This window comes from Aulostomus chinensis, chromosome 12, assembly GCF_037954235.1.
Source record: "Aulostomus chinensis isolate RoL2024-O1b breed Wild chromosome 12, RoL_Achi_v1.0, whole genome shotgun sequence".
NCBI lineage: Eukaryota > Metazoa > Chordata > Actinopteri > Syngnathiformes > Aulostomidae > Aulostomus > Aulostomus chinensis.
Window position 1 is genome coordinate 12,387,772 of NC_141331.1, and position 20,952 is coordinate 12,408,723.

General features: G+C 40.9%; 2 protein-coding genes across 7 annotated transcripts; both read right to left on the reverse strand.

The window, feature by feature from the left end:
* Positions 1 to 2,358: 2,358 nt before the first annotated feature.
* Positions 2,359 to 14,472, reverse strand: efhc2 (EF-hand domain (C-terminal) containing 2). The gene is made up of 16 exons (XM_086220203.1): positions 14,343 to 14,472; positions 13,641 to 13,829; positions 13,298 to 13,448; positions 12,936 to 13,159; positions 12,116 to 12,367; positions 11,394 to 11,495; positions 10,667 to 10,805; positions 9,516 to 9,681; positions 9,283 to 9,425; positions 8,191 to 8,387; positions 7,921 to 8,054; positions 7,364 to 7,558; positions 4,948 to 5,040; positions 4,646 to 4,745; positions 3,376 to 3,498; positions 2,359 to 2,905 (listed from the first exon to the last, which is right to left on the reverse strand). The coding sequence occupies exons 1-15, from the start codon at positions 14,382 to 14,384 to the stop codon at positions 3,376 to 3,378; spliced, it is 2,250 nt and encodes a 749-aa protein (XP_086076329.1). The 5' UTR covers positions 14,385 to 14,472; the 3' UTR covers positions 2,359 to 2,905.
* A 301-nt stretch (positions 14,473 to 14,773) lies between these two features.
* On the reverse strand, positions 14,774 to 19,244 carry fundc1 (FUN14 domain containing 1). Of its 6 annotated transcripts, none has more exons than XM_086220206.1 (6): positions 19,129 to 19,244; positions 18,918 to 18,962; positions 18,393 to 18,546; positions 17,717 to 17,792; positions 17,486 to 17,614; positions 14,774 to 16,117 (listed from the first exon to the last, which is right to left on the reverse strand). In XM_086220206.1, exons 2-6 carry the CDS (start codon positions 18,934 to 18,936, stop codon positions 16,040 to 16,042), a joined length of 456 nt encoding a protein of 151 aa, XP_086076332.1. In that variant the 5' UTR covers positions 18,937 to 18,962; positions 19,129 to 19,244; the 3' UTR covers positions 14,774 to 16,039. The 6 variants fall into 6 exon arrangements, with proteins under 6 accessions (XP_086076332.1, XP_086076333.1, XP_086076335.1 ...); XM_086220207.1 differs by having other exon boundaries at positions 19,125 to 19,214; XM_086220209.1 differs by having other exon boundaries at positions 19,143 to 19,161.
* Positions 19,245 to 20,952: the final 1,708 nt, after the last annotated feature.

The following is a 20,952-nucleotide window of genomic DNA, read 5'->3' on the forward strand; positions in this document are numbered from 1 at the left end:
TTTTCATAACATAATCCGGTGGAAGAGTGATATTAGTTTAATTTTTGGCCCGGCAAGGAAAAAGGTTTGGACTCGGCTGTTTTCAAGAAAGTTACTTTTAAGGAGGACATTCTAAGAATAAAACAACAATACGTTATATCTTAAAATAGAGCAAGGTTTAATCCTAAAGACTTAAATGCACAGCAAACAGAAGACGACTCAAGCATTTGTCTTCAAAGTTTTCTACTTATGCTGTTAAATTCTGTTTTAAATATGTACTCTGGTTCTGAGTGAACTGTCGGCCCAGATTTGCTGCTCCAGGGGAACGGTTCTGAGAAAAACACCATGTGAATGCAGGTGCTCTGTGATGTGAGAGTCTGTGGCCTTCCAGGTTCAGGATTTGTTGTCATGAGAAAAGGGCGGCAGGCAGCCAGTAAACAGAGACGTTCCCCCTCTTGTTCTCAGATATCTGTTTAGACTTCATAGATTAGCCATGACTCCATCAGACTTGCATTAAGCCCGTCGTGCACGTATGCATGCTTGTGCTCATGCACACACACACATGCACACACGCTTGCAAGAGAACAAAACACACTGGGATCTTCTTAACCCCAGAGACATTTATGGCTTTCCTGTATATCAGTTTTTACAGTGCAGTGATCCAGAGCAAAACAGCAGTTAAGTGGAAGAAAACAAGAGATTCTTTACAATTCTCCATGTTCTCTCTCTGTTTTGTAGCGACGGAGAAACACAAATAGCAGTCGCGCACAAACCAAACACGGCGTGCTGCAAGGACACATCATCACGGTGTGATCCTTCTTCGATCCAAATATTTTTCATTTAAATGGTGGTTTTGTTGTTTGTTCTTTAATGTAAGTTGTGAAAGGTGATAAATTGTGACATTAGAATCCTGCATGATATACTTTTCATTCTCTAAAATCACTGCCACTTATTCCATCTTTTTTGTTTAATTTTAACTCTTTTTTTATACAAAACTATTAGCCCTCTCCTACCATGTTATTAATGAGCTGTTATGTAAAGAAGCTAAACCAGAAATTCAACTGAATGCAACCCATCACACCTGACTTGGATTACTTCGGAACAGCAGTATGGAAGCATTTTATGGTTTTATTGTGTGTTTTTTTTATATATATATAATGTTTGAAAACTGGTCGATATTCACTTCAGCAGTTTGGGGAACTACTGTAAACACCTTCTCCTGTAAAACTCCAACTGTGTTTTGTGGAGGGAAAAAACTTCATCTGACCTTCCATCAGCACGAGGGTGAGTATTTAACAACTGAATATTCTTTTTTTTCTTGGAGAATATCCCTTTTATATAAGACAGTTTGAATATTTTTCCATAATGAGACCCCTGATCCTCAATGATGGTCTTCGCAACCAGATTACAAAGCCCAAGATGAGAATGCCACCCACGTGTTTGGCTGTTGCCGTGCCACAAAGCATGACAGGGCAGAAAATGGGATGTGTGGGTGCATGACTGACAGGAAGGTCAGACAAGGAGGGGTATGAGTCTGTGTGTGTGTGTGTGTGTATGTGTATGTGTGTGTGCATGTAACTTTGTCCCTTCATGTTGCTCTCTCTCCCGCTGTTTCTGAAGGCGAAAATGTGTGCACCAAGGAAGCTCTACGTACCGCATCACCCTGTGTTTTTTGTTAGTGGGCGACTAATAATTTAGTAAGTGTGAAAGCAGACAGCGAGGACCTGATAATGCTCTGGTTGATGTAATACACTGTTTCTGTGCGAAGTGTGAAGGGGTGAGTCTGGAGGGGAGTGTGTTTGATGTGCGCTTGTGCTGGTTACACAGAGGGGAGTGATTACCTCATGTCTGACTTATCCCCTTTGTAGAATTTGGTTCTGATTACAGTGGTGCTGCAACCTGAACAACCTGTCTTCTCTGGTTCATTAACATCCCCACGTCGTAAAGGCCAAACATATAATGAGGCTGTAGTTACTTGTGAATTGGAATTCTGAAGCGCAAAGGCAGCCTCATTTTCCCAGTAGTCTCTTGATAAGCTTACTACTCCTAAGGAAAATTGTCATGTGGAGTGACACCCAAGGAGGCAGCCATATATACTTAGCTTAAAGCTAATGGTGACTGCTGACTAACATCTAAACTGTTCAAAAATGTCTGTTTACAAACTCTCTAAAGCATCACATGGTGTAATCCATGTCCTCTCCATCCAGTCGTACACGCTGGATGTAGCCTCCCGCTTTGTCACTCATGCAGGGTAGCGCAGGTTGCTTGCACTCTTCAGTGCTGGTTCACAGTAGCAAAGAATTCAACCTGCTTCATTGTTTGAACATGGATGTTTTTTAATTGTTTTACTGTTGTTTTTAGTTGGTGGAAAAGGGGTGCCATAACTCTTTCGGCTTTCTAGAGTCACAAAAAAGTGATGCAAAAAAAACCCCCAAAAAACAAAAAACATGTTCATAAGTTCCAGGTAAATATTTGCGACTACTTGATCGCTAAAATACACTTTGAGTATAGCTTTATTGTATTATGTATTATAAGCAGCTTGAATACATGACAACTGGACCATCTCTGTATATTATGTGATATTATGTCAATGTTTTCAAGGAAAATATCAATGTTTATCAGCAGTGCATATGAATATTTAGCATTATTGACTTATTTTTCAGCCCCTTGTGGATATGGATGTTTTCAGATTCAACAAATTGTGCACACAACCTAGTGACATGAGGATTACCTTGCTGAAATTATGTTGACGAAGGACCCAACAACGAGAAGCAGTCGTGAAACTGTTGACAACATCCACATCAGCAAACAAAATGGCACAAGTTGCCTACCATCTGCAGGGTAGAACAGGATTCCTCTAAGAGAACACTTCTCTAATGTCCGCTGACGTCTGGTCATATGTGGGACAGCGGTAGGGTCAACACCTCTGCTGAGACAGAGGGTGCATGAGTCTTAGTAGTAGTTAGGAGCTGTCTGTGAACAGTTTGTTCAAAGAGGGGTTTTCTCTCATATCTATGTGGTGCAGACCTGTTGTTTCTTTGTGTGTGTGTGTGTGTGTGTGTCGCTGACAAGGGGTGAAATATGGTTCCAAGGCAACAGAACGCTACGTTACAAAGTCTTGAAGGAATTAACGCAACAACAAAAAAAAGAACATCAAAAAGCACCTGCGTTGTCAGATCTTTCCTCCCCTAAATCTCAAATGACCCAGCTGAGGCGCTTCTATTTGCTTTTGCTAAAAAAAACCCACTCCGGCTAAATGATTCAAGCACATGAAAACAAACTGTAGTCGTTTCACACATCACCATCACAAAAAAACAATTAGAACACAGACGTTTAGCTAATGCATCATGTTGTTTAATTGCGTGTGGTGGTGAAGCGTCTCTCCTCCTCCTGTACCTATGCTGATGTGGCAGTTGTTGGATGGTCGATGTTGGAGACACTGTTGAATACGTCCTTCGGAAGGGACGAGTACTTTACTTTTTCGAGCTCGCTGGCCTCAAACCTGGACTTCACATCAAACTGGAGACGACAGGAACACACAACTCACTACTCAGCATACACAGTCATTCAGTTTTGACAATGATGCACCTCTCCTTCTTATTCTTTGAGTTGGCTTACTTTGCTTCAACTGAAATTAAAACAACTTGAAACACATTTTACATTTCCAGTGTGTTCAAAGATTTGAGTAAATAACGCTGATTCAAAAACTTAGAAAAATAGGGGTTCTCTTTCTATAAGCTCCACATTCCGCCCAATAGATAAATAGATAGAAATTCTGTAAAGAGAGATCAGAAGTACAAATACTTGGTTTCTATACTTAAGTAGAGTATCAATACTTAATGACTTATTTTTATGACAATTTTTTTTACTTTTACAACCACTTGTTCACCCTCCACCATACGTGGTGGTTAACACATACATGTTGGGTGCCACATGCTAAAACGTTATTTGTGTGTTTCTGAAAATCACTTAAGTGTGAAAACTATAGTCTTTTCTGTTTTATACTTTTGAGTACATTTAAGAGAATATACCTCTGTACATTTACTTGAGTGAATAGATTGAATCAGTACTTTACCAGTCTTTTATTACATGAGTATCTGTACCTCTGCAGTTGTGAGACAATCATTATGACTTCACGAATGCAATGAGCCTTTTAGAGGCATTTCTCTGGCCTCTTGGGGGGGTTTACCATGGAGCTTATTGAGGATTGCAGAGTAGCTGAGCAGAAATGACATGATGAGTTTGAGTTTAGAACCCAGTGAGACAAAGAACAGCTGGAAACTAACAAAGAGAAGAAAACAGAATGAAGTACACTGTGTGTCTACACACACATACCTCACCTGGTTCCATTTAGATCAGGCTTTGGCAAAGCATGTTAAATCAGCATTACATAGGAAATATACAAACGCAAAAGAAAAGAACAAAGGACCTACAAGCAGCTACTTCCTTCCTTTTTGACCACCCGTGTGTGTGTATGTGCTCCTCTCTCTTTCTGATGGAATTTTTCATTTAAGAGTCCAGCCAGTTGTAAGCAAACTTGGGAAACGTCACAAAAAATGGAATGAAAATTAGGTGAGTTTCCAGCAACTGTTGCATGAGGAATGCGCTGTCTTTGAGGACTTTCTAACTGCTGTATTTATGCATTACTGTCCTTGGTGCCTCCTACCTTTAAAGTGTCTGCAGAGATTACTGGGGGAGCAGAATGTTCCAACCAGTCAATGCCAGCCAGAAAGGCGTGGTAGTCAATCTCATCACCATCTGCAAACCTAGAGCACATGTGTATCCACATTATAAATAGGAGGTCTATTCACCTAGGGATAACAAGGAGGGCCCAATTGATTTCAGAAATTTGGTTTACATTGCAGTCTAAAACACAAAGAAAAGAACTGGTCTATATTTAAGATCAGTGAAAACAAATCAGTCTAAAAATGCTGAGGGAACTTCAGCCATTCAAAGTTGAGTTCTTACTTGCTGAGCAGAACTCTGAGTAAGTTCTCAGGCAGGGGAAGTTGGAAGGCTTTACAGATGGTTCTTGCTTCTTTGAGGGGGACACGGCCAGTTCTGGAAACACACAGTAAAGCAGAGAGACACAGGTATGTCATTGAAGTGAAAGCCCGGGAGGCCTCAATTGTCAAACTGGGGTTTTGGATTGGTTGAGCCACTTACATAATTGTAGTGGGATGTATAAACAATGCTTCTCTAAACTGACAATAATCCATATATCCACACTTGGGATATTTTGATAACTTCACAGGAACAGCTGAGCTGGATGGCATCATTAGTTAGTGCTGACATGCTAAACACATGAGATCATGCTAGCTCAGGTTGCTGCTGGTGGCAAATATTAGAAGCAACATGAGCTAGCATGAAAAAAGAGACAAAAATGTTTTGATCAATAGCTTATTTATAGAAAATGTCTCAAACTAAATTTGTGTCACAGTGACTGTGTGTGAGTGTGTGAGTGTGTGTGTGCGTGTGTGTGTGTGTGTGAGAGACAGGGAACGCTTGTCCTCTAGGACCAGTTGTTTTCCAATGTGATGCCAGATGGTCCAGAGGGTCATTCCTGTCATACCATTTGATTACTGGGATGATGAACAATCTGACACTATCTGAGGGTGTCAACATGGTCATATGAACAGATAAGGCAGCTTGACCTTGTGGCACCATTGATTATTAATTTGCTTCAGCTAAGCCAACACATGTCACAGCGCAGTCTACTGCATGTGGAAGGGAGGGTAGTCCTTACTGTGCACACTGAAAAATAGCAGTACCAGTGTGTACTTTAAAGGGTTAGGGTTAGAATAGACAAGGTGAACTCAAGGGTTGTGTGCACAACCTAGAGACACAAGGTTGAGCACTGTCATGATGACAAGCTTTTTATGTTCAAGCTAGTCTTCTTTCCTACTCTTATCTATGATCAGGAAATATGGATCATGACTGAAAGAACTAGGCTGCAAATACAAGCAGTTGAAATGGGTTTCCACAGGAGGATGGCAGGTGTCTCCCTTGGGAAAAAGTCAAGATGTTCAGTCATCCGTGATTGGAGGATGGGGGGCAAACCAAGGACCAGGTGGTGGGATTATATGTCCATGCTGGCATAGGAACATGTTGGGATCCCCCAGTGAGAACTGGGTGACTTGGCCAGGGCTGGAACTGCCTCCTCTGCGACCCAACTTCAGATAAACAATTGAAAGCTGATGAATAGATGTATGGTTACTAATATGTAACAATCAATCCGTTTTCATCCGCTTATCCTGTTAAGGGTTGCGGGGGGCTGGAGCCTATCCCAGCAGCCTTTAGCCGTGAGGCGGGTTCACCCTGGAAGGGTCGCCAGTCCATCACAGGGCCAACACATATAGACAGACAACCATTCATGCCACACCTACCGTCAATTTAGAGCAGGGGTCCTAAACTGATCCAGTAAAGGGCTGTGTGGCTGCACGTTTTCATTCCAACCAAGCAAAAGCAACACCTGATCCAACCAATGAGCTGTGTGAACACAGCTTGATTGATTTCAGTAGAATCAGGTGTGCTTTTCCTTGGTTGGAATGAAAACCTGCAGCCACACAGCCCTTTACTGGATCAGTTTGACCCCTGTGATTTAGAGTATCAATGAGCCTTGTCCCCACTTGCATGTCTTTGGACTGTAGGAGGAAGCTGGAGTACCCGCAGAGAACCCACTCAGGCACAGGGAGAACATGCAGACTCACACAGAAAGATCCCGTGCTCAAGCCAGAACCTTCTTGCTGTGAGACAACAGTGCAAAACACTGCACCACCGTGCCGCCTCTAATATGTAATAATGAATACACATTCAGATGTTAGGCTTTACAATATTTTAAGTTTATATGGTTTAATTTCACTGGCCATAAGTTATTTAATATTACTATTATTTTGTTACAACTGTCCACAGATAGAGCAAGTGTATCACTACACATGATAGTCTTGTTGTGAAAGTGACAGCCCGATTCACAACTGAATACACATTTACTGCTGTTGTAAAAACTGTGTAAGAATTCTGTCAAAGTGAAGTCAGTGTTGAGAGAGGCGTATAACCAGTAGTAAGAAAAAACAGTGACAATCTGTGATTTAATGGGAGGAAATAAGGAGCGATACTCTGTGTGTGTGTGTGTGTGTGTGTGTGTGTGTGTGTATGTGTGTGTGTGTGTGTGTGTGTTCTGTGGAGCTCCATGTCATACAGATGTTGTGGGTCCATCTGGTTCCAATACTCCACTCTCACATGACTGGAACTAATCGCAGTTCTGAGATATGGGGCCACTGGCTGCACGATTGAGGTCTTGTTGTGACGCTATCTGCCGGAGTGCATGCGTGCGTGTGTGTGTTCATTCAGCCAACAACTGTGTTCTGTGTGAGCATCAACCTACTTGTTTTGGTCATGGTGTGCGAAAGCTCTGCTCATGTCAAGGAACTTTTCAAAGTTCTTCTTTTTGAGAAAGTCCTGGGCCACAGCCAGCATCAGACCCACATCCTCCTCAGGTTGCTTGGGCTCAGAGAAACATCGGCCCAGCACCAGCACTTCATGCTCCGTGAACCCGCACTGCAAATCCATCAGCAGGCCCCTGCCACGCATACAAACAAATATAAACACAAAGAAACGACAAACTTATGTCTCACATAGCCCACTTCAACGCCAATATTTGAAGGCTTTTTCTTGACTTTTTTTAACAAAGAGCAGATTTGCATGTATGTCCGTCTTTCTGTGACGCTCTGATTGCACCACTGTATAACTGTGTGCTAGTACTATCATCTTAAATGGAATTGCATTTTAGCACCATCATCACAGTAAATGGAGAGGAATTTAGGGTCATCACATCATAAAAGTGGACCCACCTTGGGGGCTTTTGTCCAACCAAGCAGGTTTTGTCACCAAATTAAATCCTTGCAAAGGGGGAATTTATTCAACTCTCATTTGCAACTGTACCTGAATGCCTCATAGGGGATGAAGCCAGTGTCCGTAGGATCACTGAGAGCCAAAAACTTCCTCATCTCACTCCGTTTCTCCTCTGGAGCCGAACGTAGTTTACTGAGGATGTTGCCAACATTGGCTTTGGGGAACTTTAAACAATTATACACAGAGATCACATGAACTTCACAACACTATTACAATGAATATTGTTTAAAGAAAAGCTAACTGACAACACAGCTCTGGCTATAATACAAGACCACACATTAACGTTAGAAAACTCCACACCTCCTCAGCATGCTTCTCCATGTAGTTCAACGTGTATTTATCAGCTTGCAGAAGTTGGAAGTGCCAACTGTTGAGGCAGATGGTAGCACCGACATACAGATCCTGAGCTGTGAAGTATTCAGATGGCTTGCTCTTAAACAACTCCTGGTCCGGCTTCTTCACACGACCACGCTCCAGAAACTTACCACCTTGTATACCTGGCGGACATATTGTGAGAGAAGGAGAGAAGACAGAAGGAATAGTGAATAATTCTTAACTTGACTGACTTTGTTGAAAAACTAGTTGTTCTTTCAGCTTAAATAGTTCATATATTTATCTGGATTTACTATGTAAAAACACTAGAGATAATTTTTAAATAATTTTGAATTAGTTCATCCATCCAGCCATCCATCTATTTTCTATAATGCTTATCCGTTAAGGGTCGCGGGGGGGCTGTAGCCTATCCCAGCTGACATTGGGTGAGATGCGGGGTTCACCCTGGACAGGTCACCAGTCCTTCACAGGGCCATCAGGAGCAGTTAAGGTTCCATATCTTGCTCAAGGATACTTGGACATGATCACCAGGGGAAATGAGGATCTAACCAGCTACCCTTTGTTTGCTAGACTGCCACTCTACTTCGAGTCACCCCCCCCCCCCAATGAGTTCATTCAAAACTGAATTCAGTTATGAGAGGGTAGGATTCAAACCCCTGGTCTTGAACCCAGGTCCAGAAGGTACAAAAAAATATACACTGACCCCAACATCTGGCCCTACTTGGCATTGTAAACATTCTCACAGACTGTGATCACAACCTGATGTGGTACCCTGTAGACCCCAGTTCAAGACCAGGGTGGGGTGCTCCAGCCTCTCCCTTCACTGCAAAGACTTTGCTTTATTTCAGCTATTTGGAAACTTCCAGAAGCTATGGCTTTTCTTACAAGGAATACTGTTAAATATTGATTTACATTGACGGGAATATCTCCATCCCTGAGAGCTAAACGCCATCTGTTGCAAAAAGGTTCTGGAGATGGAAACGGAATCTGACAAATATAACATTTAGCACAAGAGTTATAGATGTGTATCTCATGTTGTGGGAGGAAACTTGTTTTTACCTGAGTTCTTCTGTGGTCGTTCATACACACTGATGGAGTCGTCACTCAGGTAGAAGGTGATGAAGAACACTCTATCTCTGTCAACTTCATCGGTGGTCACCATTTTGGCGCGGAAAGTCAGGACACCACTGTCTAGGCCACATCTACGGAGACACACAGTAGAAATGCGGGAGCACAGACACAAATATTCCAGTGTATAATTTGATTGTGACTGTGACTGCAACTTATCCAACCTGTCTTTCTCCATAAATTTGTGGAAATCTTTCTTCGGGGGCTTGGGCAGCAAGCCCTGGCAGAAGCTTAGTGAGTCCTCCTCTGAGCCAAAGCCATTATAGGGAGGTACGAGCCTCGGGGGCTTTGGGGCTGCGGGAGCTTTGTACTGCACTGGGGTGAAGTCCTCTGAGGGGAAGACGGAGAGACAAAAGACAAAACACTTAAAAGAAGAAAGAAAACCAGGAGGAGAGCTGAAATGATCAGAAGGTTACAGGTAATCTATTCATGAAAGATCATGGCAGCCTGGGCTGACTGTAACCCTGAGATGACCTCTGACAGTCCGACAGGACCCTCCATCATAATGGACTGTCAATGGGGGCTCGGCCTGCTTTACTACCGCGACTAATGCACAGAGCCCCAAACCCTGCCCAGGGTGGCAGACTCATCCCAAGCCAGCTTGGGTTACTCCATCTGGGGAGCAGTGTGCCTCTTGTGGTCCCCAATGCCTTCATCTGTGGAGGCAGGGAGGAATACCAGCACTGGAGGCCCTGGTATCTAATGTCAGCTAGACAGTGGTTCTGGACTCTGTTACTGGTTCTGTGCAGAACATCCATCAACAAGGGGACTGAGGGGACTAGATCATTTCTTACAAGCTGCACCAACATTACAGACTAAACATATATTGTGTGACAGTGACATTGTCCCTTCTTGTACCAATTATCTCCATCCAAAGTAAATGGTCACAAAGATATGACACTTGATCTTACTGCCACCAAGTGGTTGGATTATTGTAATGCAAGCATGAGCATTAGAAAATACACAAGTAACATGAGATTAAAAATTGTAACACTTCATAGTATGGGTACATAACTTATATTTAGTTAATGCTTAGATAGCTGTTAGTTAAGAATGTGTCTAATAATCATATACTGAAGGTGCTCTTGTTACTTTTACAGGTTACAGCAAAGACCACAGGGAAAAAAATGTATGTTGGAGTGTTAGGGAAGAAAGGGTTATCTCAGTGACACCCCCTTCTTCCACTGAAAAGAAACTGACACTTAAAAATGGTAATTTCAGCAACCCTAGTAGGGGGGCTATAGCACTGACATCACAAAAAAGAAATGTAAATCATATAATACAATTTTGCTTGGATAAAAGCAGTACTGATTACCTATCCCATATTTGGAGCGATAGTAGTCTTTGGTGAAGTCATCACAATCTGAGATAATCACTCTCCTGCCCCACACATTCACCTCCCCACCGAGCATTAGATCTCTGTCCTTACAGAACTCCTCCTGGACAGCTCCTGTCTGCAGGAGAACAGAGAGAGGACAGAGAGGGAGGGGACCACACTTGTTGAGTTTATTGAAATTGGCTCAGCTTCTTTGAGATATTACGCAGCTGTAAATAACCCCAGTTCACACCTGCTTGTGTGTGGACATCCCATCATTACACCCAGATGTGAGTAATGAACATCTTATTCCAGTTGCATTAATGTTCACTTTTCTGGGAATGAGTTCCACTATACTTTGGAATCTGGCTGCAGTGATTTGCTACAACCATGTTGGGCACTGATGTTGACTGATGGCATGCAGACGACCCTCCAATTCATTCCAAATGTGTGCTACAGGGGTAAGGGCAGCCAAGTTCTTTACCCCTAGAGTTAGAAAAGCATTTGTCCATGGATCTCACACTGCGCTAACTTTTTTAGACAAACTAAAAAAACATTGTTGTCTACAATCTCTCTCCACTGGACCAAGGTCTCCACAAAGTTTTGGTTTCATCCGTATTTGTCAATGCAGCAATTCCCAGACATCATCTAATTTTTAATTTTTACTAGTTTTCATCCCAGCACAAGATTTGTTGTGAGCATGATTGAGCCATACTTAGAGACGTACTTTGAGATTGTCCAGTATGTAGCGTTTTCCCTGACTTGACGAAGCCAGCACATTGAGCACTGTGCGATCTGTGATCTGTCCAGGCTGCTTCAACTGGGTTTGCTGCAGACAAAGAATAAACAACCATGCAGAGGAAGTAGAAACTGAGTAATGAGTATATATGTGTGTGTGTGTGTGTGTGTGTGTGTGTGTGTGTGTGTGTGTGTGTGTGTGTGTGTGTGTGTGTGTGTGTGTGATGGGGGCTATCTGTCATTAACTTTGTGTTGAGTTTCCATTGGACGGCAGATTCTGGTCAACCTTTAGGGCTGACATTTCATGAAAGGCAACAGAACAAACACAATAACTGGTCTGTAAACACACACACACACACACACACACACACACACACACACACACACACACACACACACACACACACGATTGAGGCCTGGCTGTCTTTCAGGATAAATTAGGCTTCAGTTAGTAAGTGGGGGAGAAAGCCAAACTGCTCGAGGGAGACTGGATGCTACAGCAGTCCTGTCAGAGTCGATGAAGTCTTGATGATGGTGGTGGTGGTGGTCATCCAACCAGAAAGAAAGGCATTGCAAACCTTCTCAGTTTGGAATAAAAATTAAAACAGCTGAAATTATATCTTATCTATCAGAATTGATTAGGTTGTCCATTGAGGGATGTAAGTACTCAGGAATGTCCATGACCTAGGGGACTCTTCTTGAGCAACTCACCTTTGGCAGTTTGCTGCGGCGAAGGAATTTGGAAGCGGAATCTCTGCCAGAGTTTGGGGAGGTGACCTCCAAGATCTCTATGGTGTCATCAGCCAGGAAATAATGCAGGATGAGCTGCCGTACATCCCCGAACATGGACTTTGTGTCGTCCCAGAAGCAGAAGAAACGCAGGACTTTGCGGTCATGGTCCAAAAACTGTTTCAGAGAGTCACGTCTCTCATATGGCCGCAGCGGCTTCATACTTTCCTCCATCTGGATGAGGGAACATTAATACAGTAATAAACACGTTAAGTGTCACTTTACGAAAACGCATATGATATAATTACTATTTGTAAATAATTTCAATTAAAATTAATTTTTAATTTTTTGATTGAGTGCCATGAATTGCTTGCTTGAAAAAAAGAAAAAAAGCCTGTTGAAATATTCCATACATTTCCTATTTCTAGCATACAAGGCTGTTATTTAATATTGTAAGATAAATAATAAGTGCCCTTGGGTTTTTGTAAAGTGGGCCGTTACAGAGCACCATGCCATTATCTTATGCTTTCAATCATAAACCAAGTATCATCATTCACAATTATAAATAATAAATAACAAATAATAATGAATTTCCAATGATTTTATTGTAAATGATTTTATTACTCTCATTTCACATACAGTATGATTAGCTTCTCTTTAGTTAGAATAACAAAACCTGTTGGTAAACTGGGCTGACATCTGTGTTCTGTATGAATTCATGATAAATATAATTCTCGACTGTTGTTATCATTCAATAAGAACACCTACAGAAAATTAGAAATATAACTAAACAGCAGCCTACCTGTTCTCGCAGGTTGGAGTAAGGGTCATCAGGTACAGTCACAGGGTCATTTAAACGCACCCCAAGTTTTGTGAGAAAGTTCCTCGTGAAAGGGTCACAGTTGGTCAGAGTGAATATACGAGAGTACAGCACCATCTGTTGGTTAATGTTGAAATGGAAGCTGTTGAAGAACTGGTCACCATTTGGGGGGGGCAGTGGGATACGTTGACGGCGAATAAGTGTTCCTGCAGCAGAGGACAACAAGGATTGACATACACGAGGGAAGCGTAACTTTGGTTGATTTTTTTATGTGGCAGATTACAGTGTCAAATGCAGAAAAGTGGTTGTGAAATAAAAACATATCTTTTCCAGTGACACCACACCTTGAGGAATGCCACTGTTCTTGTACTCGGGTTCCACCACCTGTATTGTATCATCTTCCAGGTAGAAGTAGATCTTACACTTTCTGATTCTGTACATCTCGTTCTGAGCTTCAGGAACAACCTCCTGAAAATAGGCCTCAAAACACAGAGCCTGCAGGAACCAAGTGGATTTTTGTCAATGAGATTTACACAACAAAATTGAACTGATTTCAGGCTTTTCTAGAATGCTTTAATGAGAACAAGCACTAGCACCAATAAATCTCTTGCAAATGCCCAATCAAGGTCGCTATATAGATATTTTGAGCTATGCTTTATTGACAAATGAGTAAAATCCCACATCAACCTGTTTGTCAAAAGCCACCCATGATGGAACATCACTGCCCTCTCCAGTGGGGTAGACAGAACATTTGGGTCTGATCTGCTGGTTGGTTAGCAGCTCTCCTCCAATGCTGAGCTTTTCCATCCCCACCAGCATAGGGACTCCATTGTTGTAGTCAAAATGTTGAGATTTATGGAATCGATCCTTAAGCACCTGGAACACAGAAGGAAGATGTTTTCCATGCTCTATAAAAAAAGCTACTTCACACACACACACACACACACACACACACACACACACACACACACACACAGATGCTAAAATTAATCTGACTAAGATTAATAATCTATGAACATGATGGCACACCGCGTCAGAATTTATGGAAAACTTTGTAGAAATGCTGTTGAGTATAACTACGATTTGCGAAATAATTAGGGGAAAATGCTCCAGTAATCTAACATTATAGCTACATGCTATCAGCAGGAAGCTAACATCATAGCTACATGCTTTCAGATTTCTTCTGGCTATTTCAAATGAACACAATTGTCTTTCTGCTGTTAACTCATTCAGCACATATTTAATTGCTAAGTACGTTGGCCGGCCTCCCACAGGACTGATATTTTTGCTAATAAAACTTAGCATAGATTAAAGAACCGGAGTTAAATCAATTTAAATATCATTTCAAGAACTCATCAGTCAACATAAGTGAACAAATTTAACACTTACGTTTTTATTTGGAGAATTACCAGGTAGAAACGGTAACGCCATGGCAGTAATTTGTAAAACTTGAGTGGGTCAGCACAGTCCAGTTGAAAAGATCTGTTGATGGTAGCCATGGAAACGTTGATGAGGGGCGGTCCTATGATAAAGTCCTAAATGGAAGGACACAGCGAAATAAACCTGCTGTCCGACACTGGCATGGCTTAAAATGTGAGACTTTAGTAAAGAACCGCCACACAAATATCTTTGAAATGTATCTAAAATTTGAGGCAAGTCTTTGTATCAAACACTTTGAATATTCTCATTTATTGTTCAGATATTGAAATATCAAGATCAGAAAATGAAATATCACCCTCTTTAAGATCAAATCAAGGTACTCCTTGTAATGATAAACAGCTTTTTATTTATTCATCAAACAGGACAAACCACAGCATCCATTACCTAAAGCATAATTTTATTGCTTAATAAAATACATTAAAAAAAGATAAGGGGGAGGCTGACATAACCTGTCACACGTGTCACCTCTACAATAAAGGCATACCAATCCCCTATAATCAGCACTTGAGAGTAAAATTCAAGTTTTACCTTCTGAATATGATTCATTATTGGTAAATATGACACAGGCAACAACTTTGGAAACCACTAGCCACTGAAGGTGAATATATGTACACACGTAGCTGCTCGGACTGTCCTACTGGGCAACAAGGGACAGCATTGCCAGTTACCTTTGATTGTTGTACAAAGTCTTATAGGTAAAATTATATCAATACAACATTCTAACAGAACTTATTTTAAACTCTGCATGATGCATTCTATTCGAGCTGTAAAATGGAATATTCTCAATGGGCATTGTGATCTACGTCCATACTGACAGTGCATGTCTTGTGGAGGTACAGTATTTGAGTAGACAAAAGGGTGTGCAGTTTATGCAGAGAGACAGACGGGTGACAAATTAAAGGACCAGTCAAAATTAACTGTTTAAGTAAGGTGGCATTTAGTCAGTGGCTTAATAAGTACTTCAGTTTTAGGGAGAAAACCCTGGAACACTGGCGAGACAGCCTGGAGGTGAGCACATTGAACATTTAATAAATAAATACCAATACATTACTAGTGTTTTTGAGCAGTATATTGTTCATTACAGTATTGCCATTTATGTCTCTTGGCAATGCTGACTATTAAAATGAGGTCAAGTGCATTCCAGAGCTCTTCTTCATTACATCCCTCTTGCCTTCACAATGAGGGTCAGTGGAGATGAGGTGGGACTGAGTGTGTGAATCTGTACTGGAGGGAGGAACACTTAAGTCTCAATCATAAAATCTTCATGTAAAAATTACGTCTTTGAACTTTTTTAGCCCTCTACTTAGTCTTACAGACAGAAAGCAACACCTGTTGGCTATTTGTAACCGTTTAATCTGACATCTGTTGGAAGTCTTGGCAAGCTAGTGTGACTGCCAGGTACAAAAAAAAGTGTTTTATGAACATTTCCCAAGTGAGGCCCAAAGCTCTCCAATAAAATATTCCCTCATTTGGTATTTTGATCATGGTGGTAGAGGTCACTGTTTGAGGGTGATCCTGTAATTTGTCACCCGTCTGTAGATACAAGCTAATGGGAAATGTTGACATGCTGAGCAACAGTTTATCACTTTTCCCTTGAAGCTCTTCATGATATCGCGATGACACAGGTTCTTGTCATTTGTCAGAACCTAGGATGCCAGGCCCAGCAGAAACCCTCCGATGAAACCACTTGTGACCACGATGTTTTTCTTCACAAACTCTGTGGACTGAGGGAGACAAATGCCGTGTTTCAGTGCGTGCACAGTAGTAACATTTGGTGCCAAACATACAGCTCTCCATTACACTTGGTACGCCCGCAGCTCATTCTCCAACAAACAAGCTGGAACATCTCTTTAATATGTTTGACGGTAAGTACAAAGATTTTGCCCTTCAGTCATTCAGAGCTGTAGACTTCTGGTCAGCTGGTCGATGGTCTCTTGTCAGACCAATCATCCATTCATATATCATTCATATCTCATTGGTTACAATTCTCTCAATAGCCTTCCAGGAGTAATCTATTATTTTCAGGCCAGTTGGAGCAGACTAAGCAACAGCTAGCCTACAGGCAGATTGTGCACTTCAATATGTTAACAGTGCATATTATTTTGTTGAGGAGGCTATAATCCCTTCGTAGATTTGTGCACAGGGATTCGTTTTTAAGGACTGTCAACAAAGAAATAGAAGTCCCTGGGGATATCCAGGAATCTGTAATTTCCCTAATAATAATTCCTCTACAAATTGATTTGATAAAACAAAACATGTACATGAAAAATTCAGCATGAATCAGCATCTCAAATTTGGTTATGAACAAAGTGGAGCGTCCTCAGACTGTATGCCTGCCTGAGGATGTTCCGCTCCCCGCTGTGCTCCTCTGTGACCCGCATTTAAAAAGTTACTGATCCATTTCTTACAGAACTCCTTCATCGCTGAACTTCTGTCACTACAGAGGTATGTTGAGACCAGGAGCTGATGCAGCATTCTCCCATCTTGAATGCCCCCTCTACGCTAATTTAAATAAAGGGGAAAACATGATGAAGTGCTGCAATATTCCTGCTCCAGTATTAGATCAGATATTGGGATAATGACACTGATTCATGTACCAATCCTTGTTCAATTGCATAACTTGCACTGGAGCATGAAATCACTGTAATGTACCATGAGACACATCACTAATCCATACATACAGTTTGAATAAATCACTTTGGAATGCATTTAAGTTTCATGCATTTGTATTTACAAAATCTGTGGGAAACTTTGTTTTACAGCCTGAAAATGCAACTTCAAATATAACGCCCACCCCCCTCCCCCAAAAGTTAATGTTCAACAAAATTAAATCAGCATCAGCAGATGTGAATTGGAATCCGACTGCAACTGAAAAAAATGTCTATAGGTGGATCTGTAATGGAGGTACTCTGCAGCTGTAGTTCACTGAGATTCTTTTTGATTGTCAAGAGCCCTGCAAACATTACATCTTAAAATGATACAACATGGTTCACGGGTAACATACATAAAAGGCTAGGATGCATTCTTACATATCAAACAACATGAATGCTGCCACTCTGCGTGTGTGTTTGTGAGTAGAATCGAGAACTCACCCTCTCAACAAACGTGTCTAACTCTGGGACAGCTTTATTCGTGCCCTTCTTGATCTGCTTCTTAGCCTTATTGACATCCTTCTCTACTCTCTTCCAGTCAACTTGGATGTAGCCGCTGTTGTTAGCTATCTGGAGAGAATCCCAGGAGAGAGAAGTCAATGCAGAGAGGATCTCACAAATGCGTATCTTCAATGAACACATTCATGTTTATACATCACAATAAAAGCACACCTGCAACAACAGGAGCCCTCCCCCTACTGCTGTAGCCGCAACTTTTCCAACCTTCTGAAAGAGATATCCAGCACACCTACAAAGACACACCATCATGATGTATACCCATAAACATTACAGGTTGTTGCCAACAGGATTATTAGGGATGACAACCACAACATCAAGCCTGAGTTAGCAGAAAAATTACAAGAAGCCATTGTAAAATCAATGGACTTAATTCCCTTTTTTATATTGTTTTAGAATTTTGAGCAAAGTGAGCAGAGAGATATTTCTTAACTTTAAGATAGCATGTTATCATTTAAATGTATCCTTCTACTTTTAGCAAGTTAGCAGTGTTTTAGTCACAGATAAAATGAATTCATTGAGTGATCTGAGTAAATGACCGGGACTTTCTGTTCTTACCCTGTGTTACTGCTCTCTGCTTTGTCTGTCAAAAGTGCTTTGTAAACTGTATGTTTGTTTTTTTAAAGTGCTACATAAATAATGTTATTACTTTCCCCTGCATCCTGTAGCCTGACACCTCGCTCTGAATTCAGGAAGGAGAAAAGACTGACAAGGGGACAGAAGCTCCTTCGTGACAACCAAAAATAACTACTGGGAAGGTTTAACATAAAAACGTTGTGTAACATTAATCTCAACAGAACTGAGAGGAAGAGTTGTCAATGAGAATATTTACCATCCACTCACGCCTCCTATGGCTATCTGAGTAGCCACGGAGTATTTCTCTGCTACAGGCCCAGAATTTTTACCGAACAAACGGTTCCACCATCGTTGGCGTTTGGCGTACTCTGTCAGGTCCACCACCTTATCATAGATCTCCTCTTCCAGTTCTTCATGCACATGGAAACAAAATAGTCAGCATGTGCGGGAGTGAGAGCTTAATAACAAGTACACTAGCATTAATTTATGTTAGCGTTTCGGGTGTTTTCATCATTCGTCAGTTTAACCAGGGCAGCGCTAAGTTAACTATTAACTAGGCGTATTGACGGCTAACGAGAGGTTAGGATGCTCCTAGAATCAGCTAACACCTTGAAAAGTTGGCTAACGGTACTCACACTTGCAAACAAGTCAGCGAAAATGTGCTAAAAAGTTGTAAGGACAACCAAATCTGTTGAAAAGCTTAAAACGGCAGATAGCGCGCGTATTTGGAGTTTACACGAGGCGGCTAAATGACGTGCAATTAGAGAACAGGCCTGCTTACCCTTGTCGCGGTTCGCCATTTTGGATAACACGGATCTGTCCTCGTCTGCCTCCACGTCCGGCGTAATTTGCATAATTTGATGATGAAAGAAATAGAGACATCAGACACGCCTGCTTATGAAACAACATCACTTACAAACAGGAACGTCACGTCCTCATAGTATCAATTCAACAGTAATGAAAAAAAACAAAGAGCAACTACACCTACCTACCAAAGTCAACTTACGTCTCAAGGACTACCATGACATATTAAGCTGAAAAAGTTGTGTCAAGATTCTTACAGCTGCGTGAGTGAGATGAATTGAGTCAAACCGAACTGCACTGTGGGTAATGTAGGAGACAGGTCATGACCGGGAAGTCGAAAGCCTAGATTTTATAACAAAAATTCTGATCAAAATATAACTCTAAAACTAAAAAAAAAAAGCACAAATTTGAAGGCAATAATAAATCTGAATTAATTACCTTTACTAATTCAAAATGGTGTTTCTTTTTCATTTTTTTTAAAAATAATAGCATCAGCTAAACACACAGTATTTAGTATTACTTCCATACATAGCAGTGCAAACAGTCTATTTTATGTACTGACAGTTGTACTGGGAGTTGACTAGAACTATTGTTGGTTGTGTATTTTGTGGAATGACCAAATAGACATGGGACATGTGGCTTTGCTGATGTGTAAGTAACAGAATTGGTAACAGTGATTAAAAAATAATAACCAATTAAATCTGTGTTTAGGTTAGTCGAAAATTGGGGGGAAAAATAACGTGTCAGTAATAATGCTAGAGAAGATTAATATGAGTGCAGTAAAAATTGAATTACGCCTTTGTTTCTTTAAACATTTACATACATTTTTCAAATGAATTTAAGTTCCTATTTTGCTACATTTTAAAAATAATTATTTAATGATGGTCATTCATGGTTTGAATTAAAGTGTGAAAACTCGAATAAGGGGGGAAAAGAAAAAGGCTCTGCGATCTCTTTGATATAGTAATCATCTAAGTTGAAAAATACATTCTTTAAAAAAATCCTCTTGCAGTATTTTTTGGTCTGTATACATGTAAATTTTGGAAATCCAAGTTGCAAGATGTTTAATAAAAGTTATTTTATATTAATGCCACCTCTTTATTAATTAAAGAAGGATAAATACCTTAGATACAGTTAAAAAAAACACAGCAGACAATTGGCATAAAAAGTACGAGCTGACAGCAAATGTGAAAAGGAAGCAGGAACAATCATTGCACAGTGTACTTTTAATATTATCATCCTGTCCTTAAAATGTTCATCCATCCATCCATCCATCCATTTTCTATACCGCCTATCCTGTTAAGGGTCATGGGGGGCTGGAGTCTATCCCAGCTACCTTCAGTCTAGAGGCAGGGTTCTCCCAGGACTGGTCGCCAGTCCATTGCAGCCTTTAAAAGTCCAGTGTGTATAATGTATAATGGATTATTGGCAAAAATACATAAATATTCATGACCATAGTTTAATTCGGGAATGAACCCTCAATATCCATTTACTGAGTGGATGAAGCTGTTGTACTGTAGTCAAACATGAAAAAACAAAAACAAAAAAACAGTCTTTGCATTCATAGGCTGAATGTAAAATGTTACAGGTAGATAAGTTCTGTAACTGACTGGACCACCCTGGTCATGTTGCCATGACAGAACATTTCATCAAATCTCCATATTTCATGTGTCTATGCAGTTGTTGTTAACATTTCTCTGTTAAACTGATCACTGCATGTGATGTAATCCCTTTTATTGATATGACACTCAGCATTCCAGAGCTTACTTCATGATCTATGGGGAATTGAATCACTGCACTTTTAGTAATAAACTAACAAAAGAGATTAATATTTCTTCTGATTCTCATCAAGTAATTGTGGGTGCAGGCCAAATATGTCCTGCGATAAGAAATTTGACAGGCAAAATGATGACAAATGGAGGATAAAGTATAATTCAAGGCTACCACAGGTTCTCCCATCACACTTGGAAATGGAGGTGTATGATCAGAGGTTACACTCTGCAACTTCATAA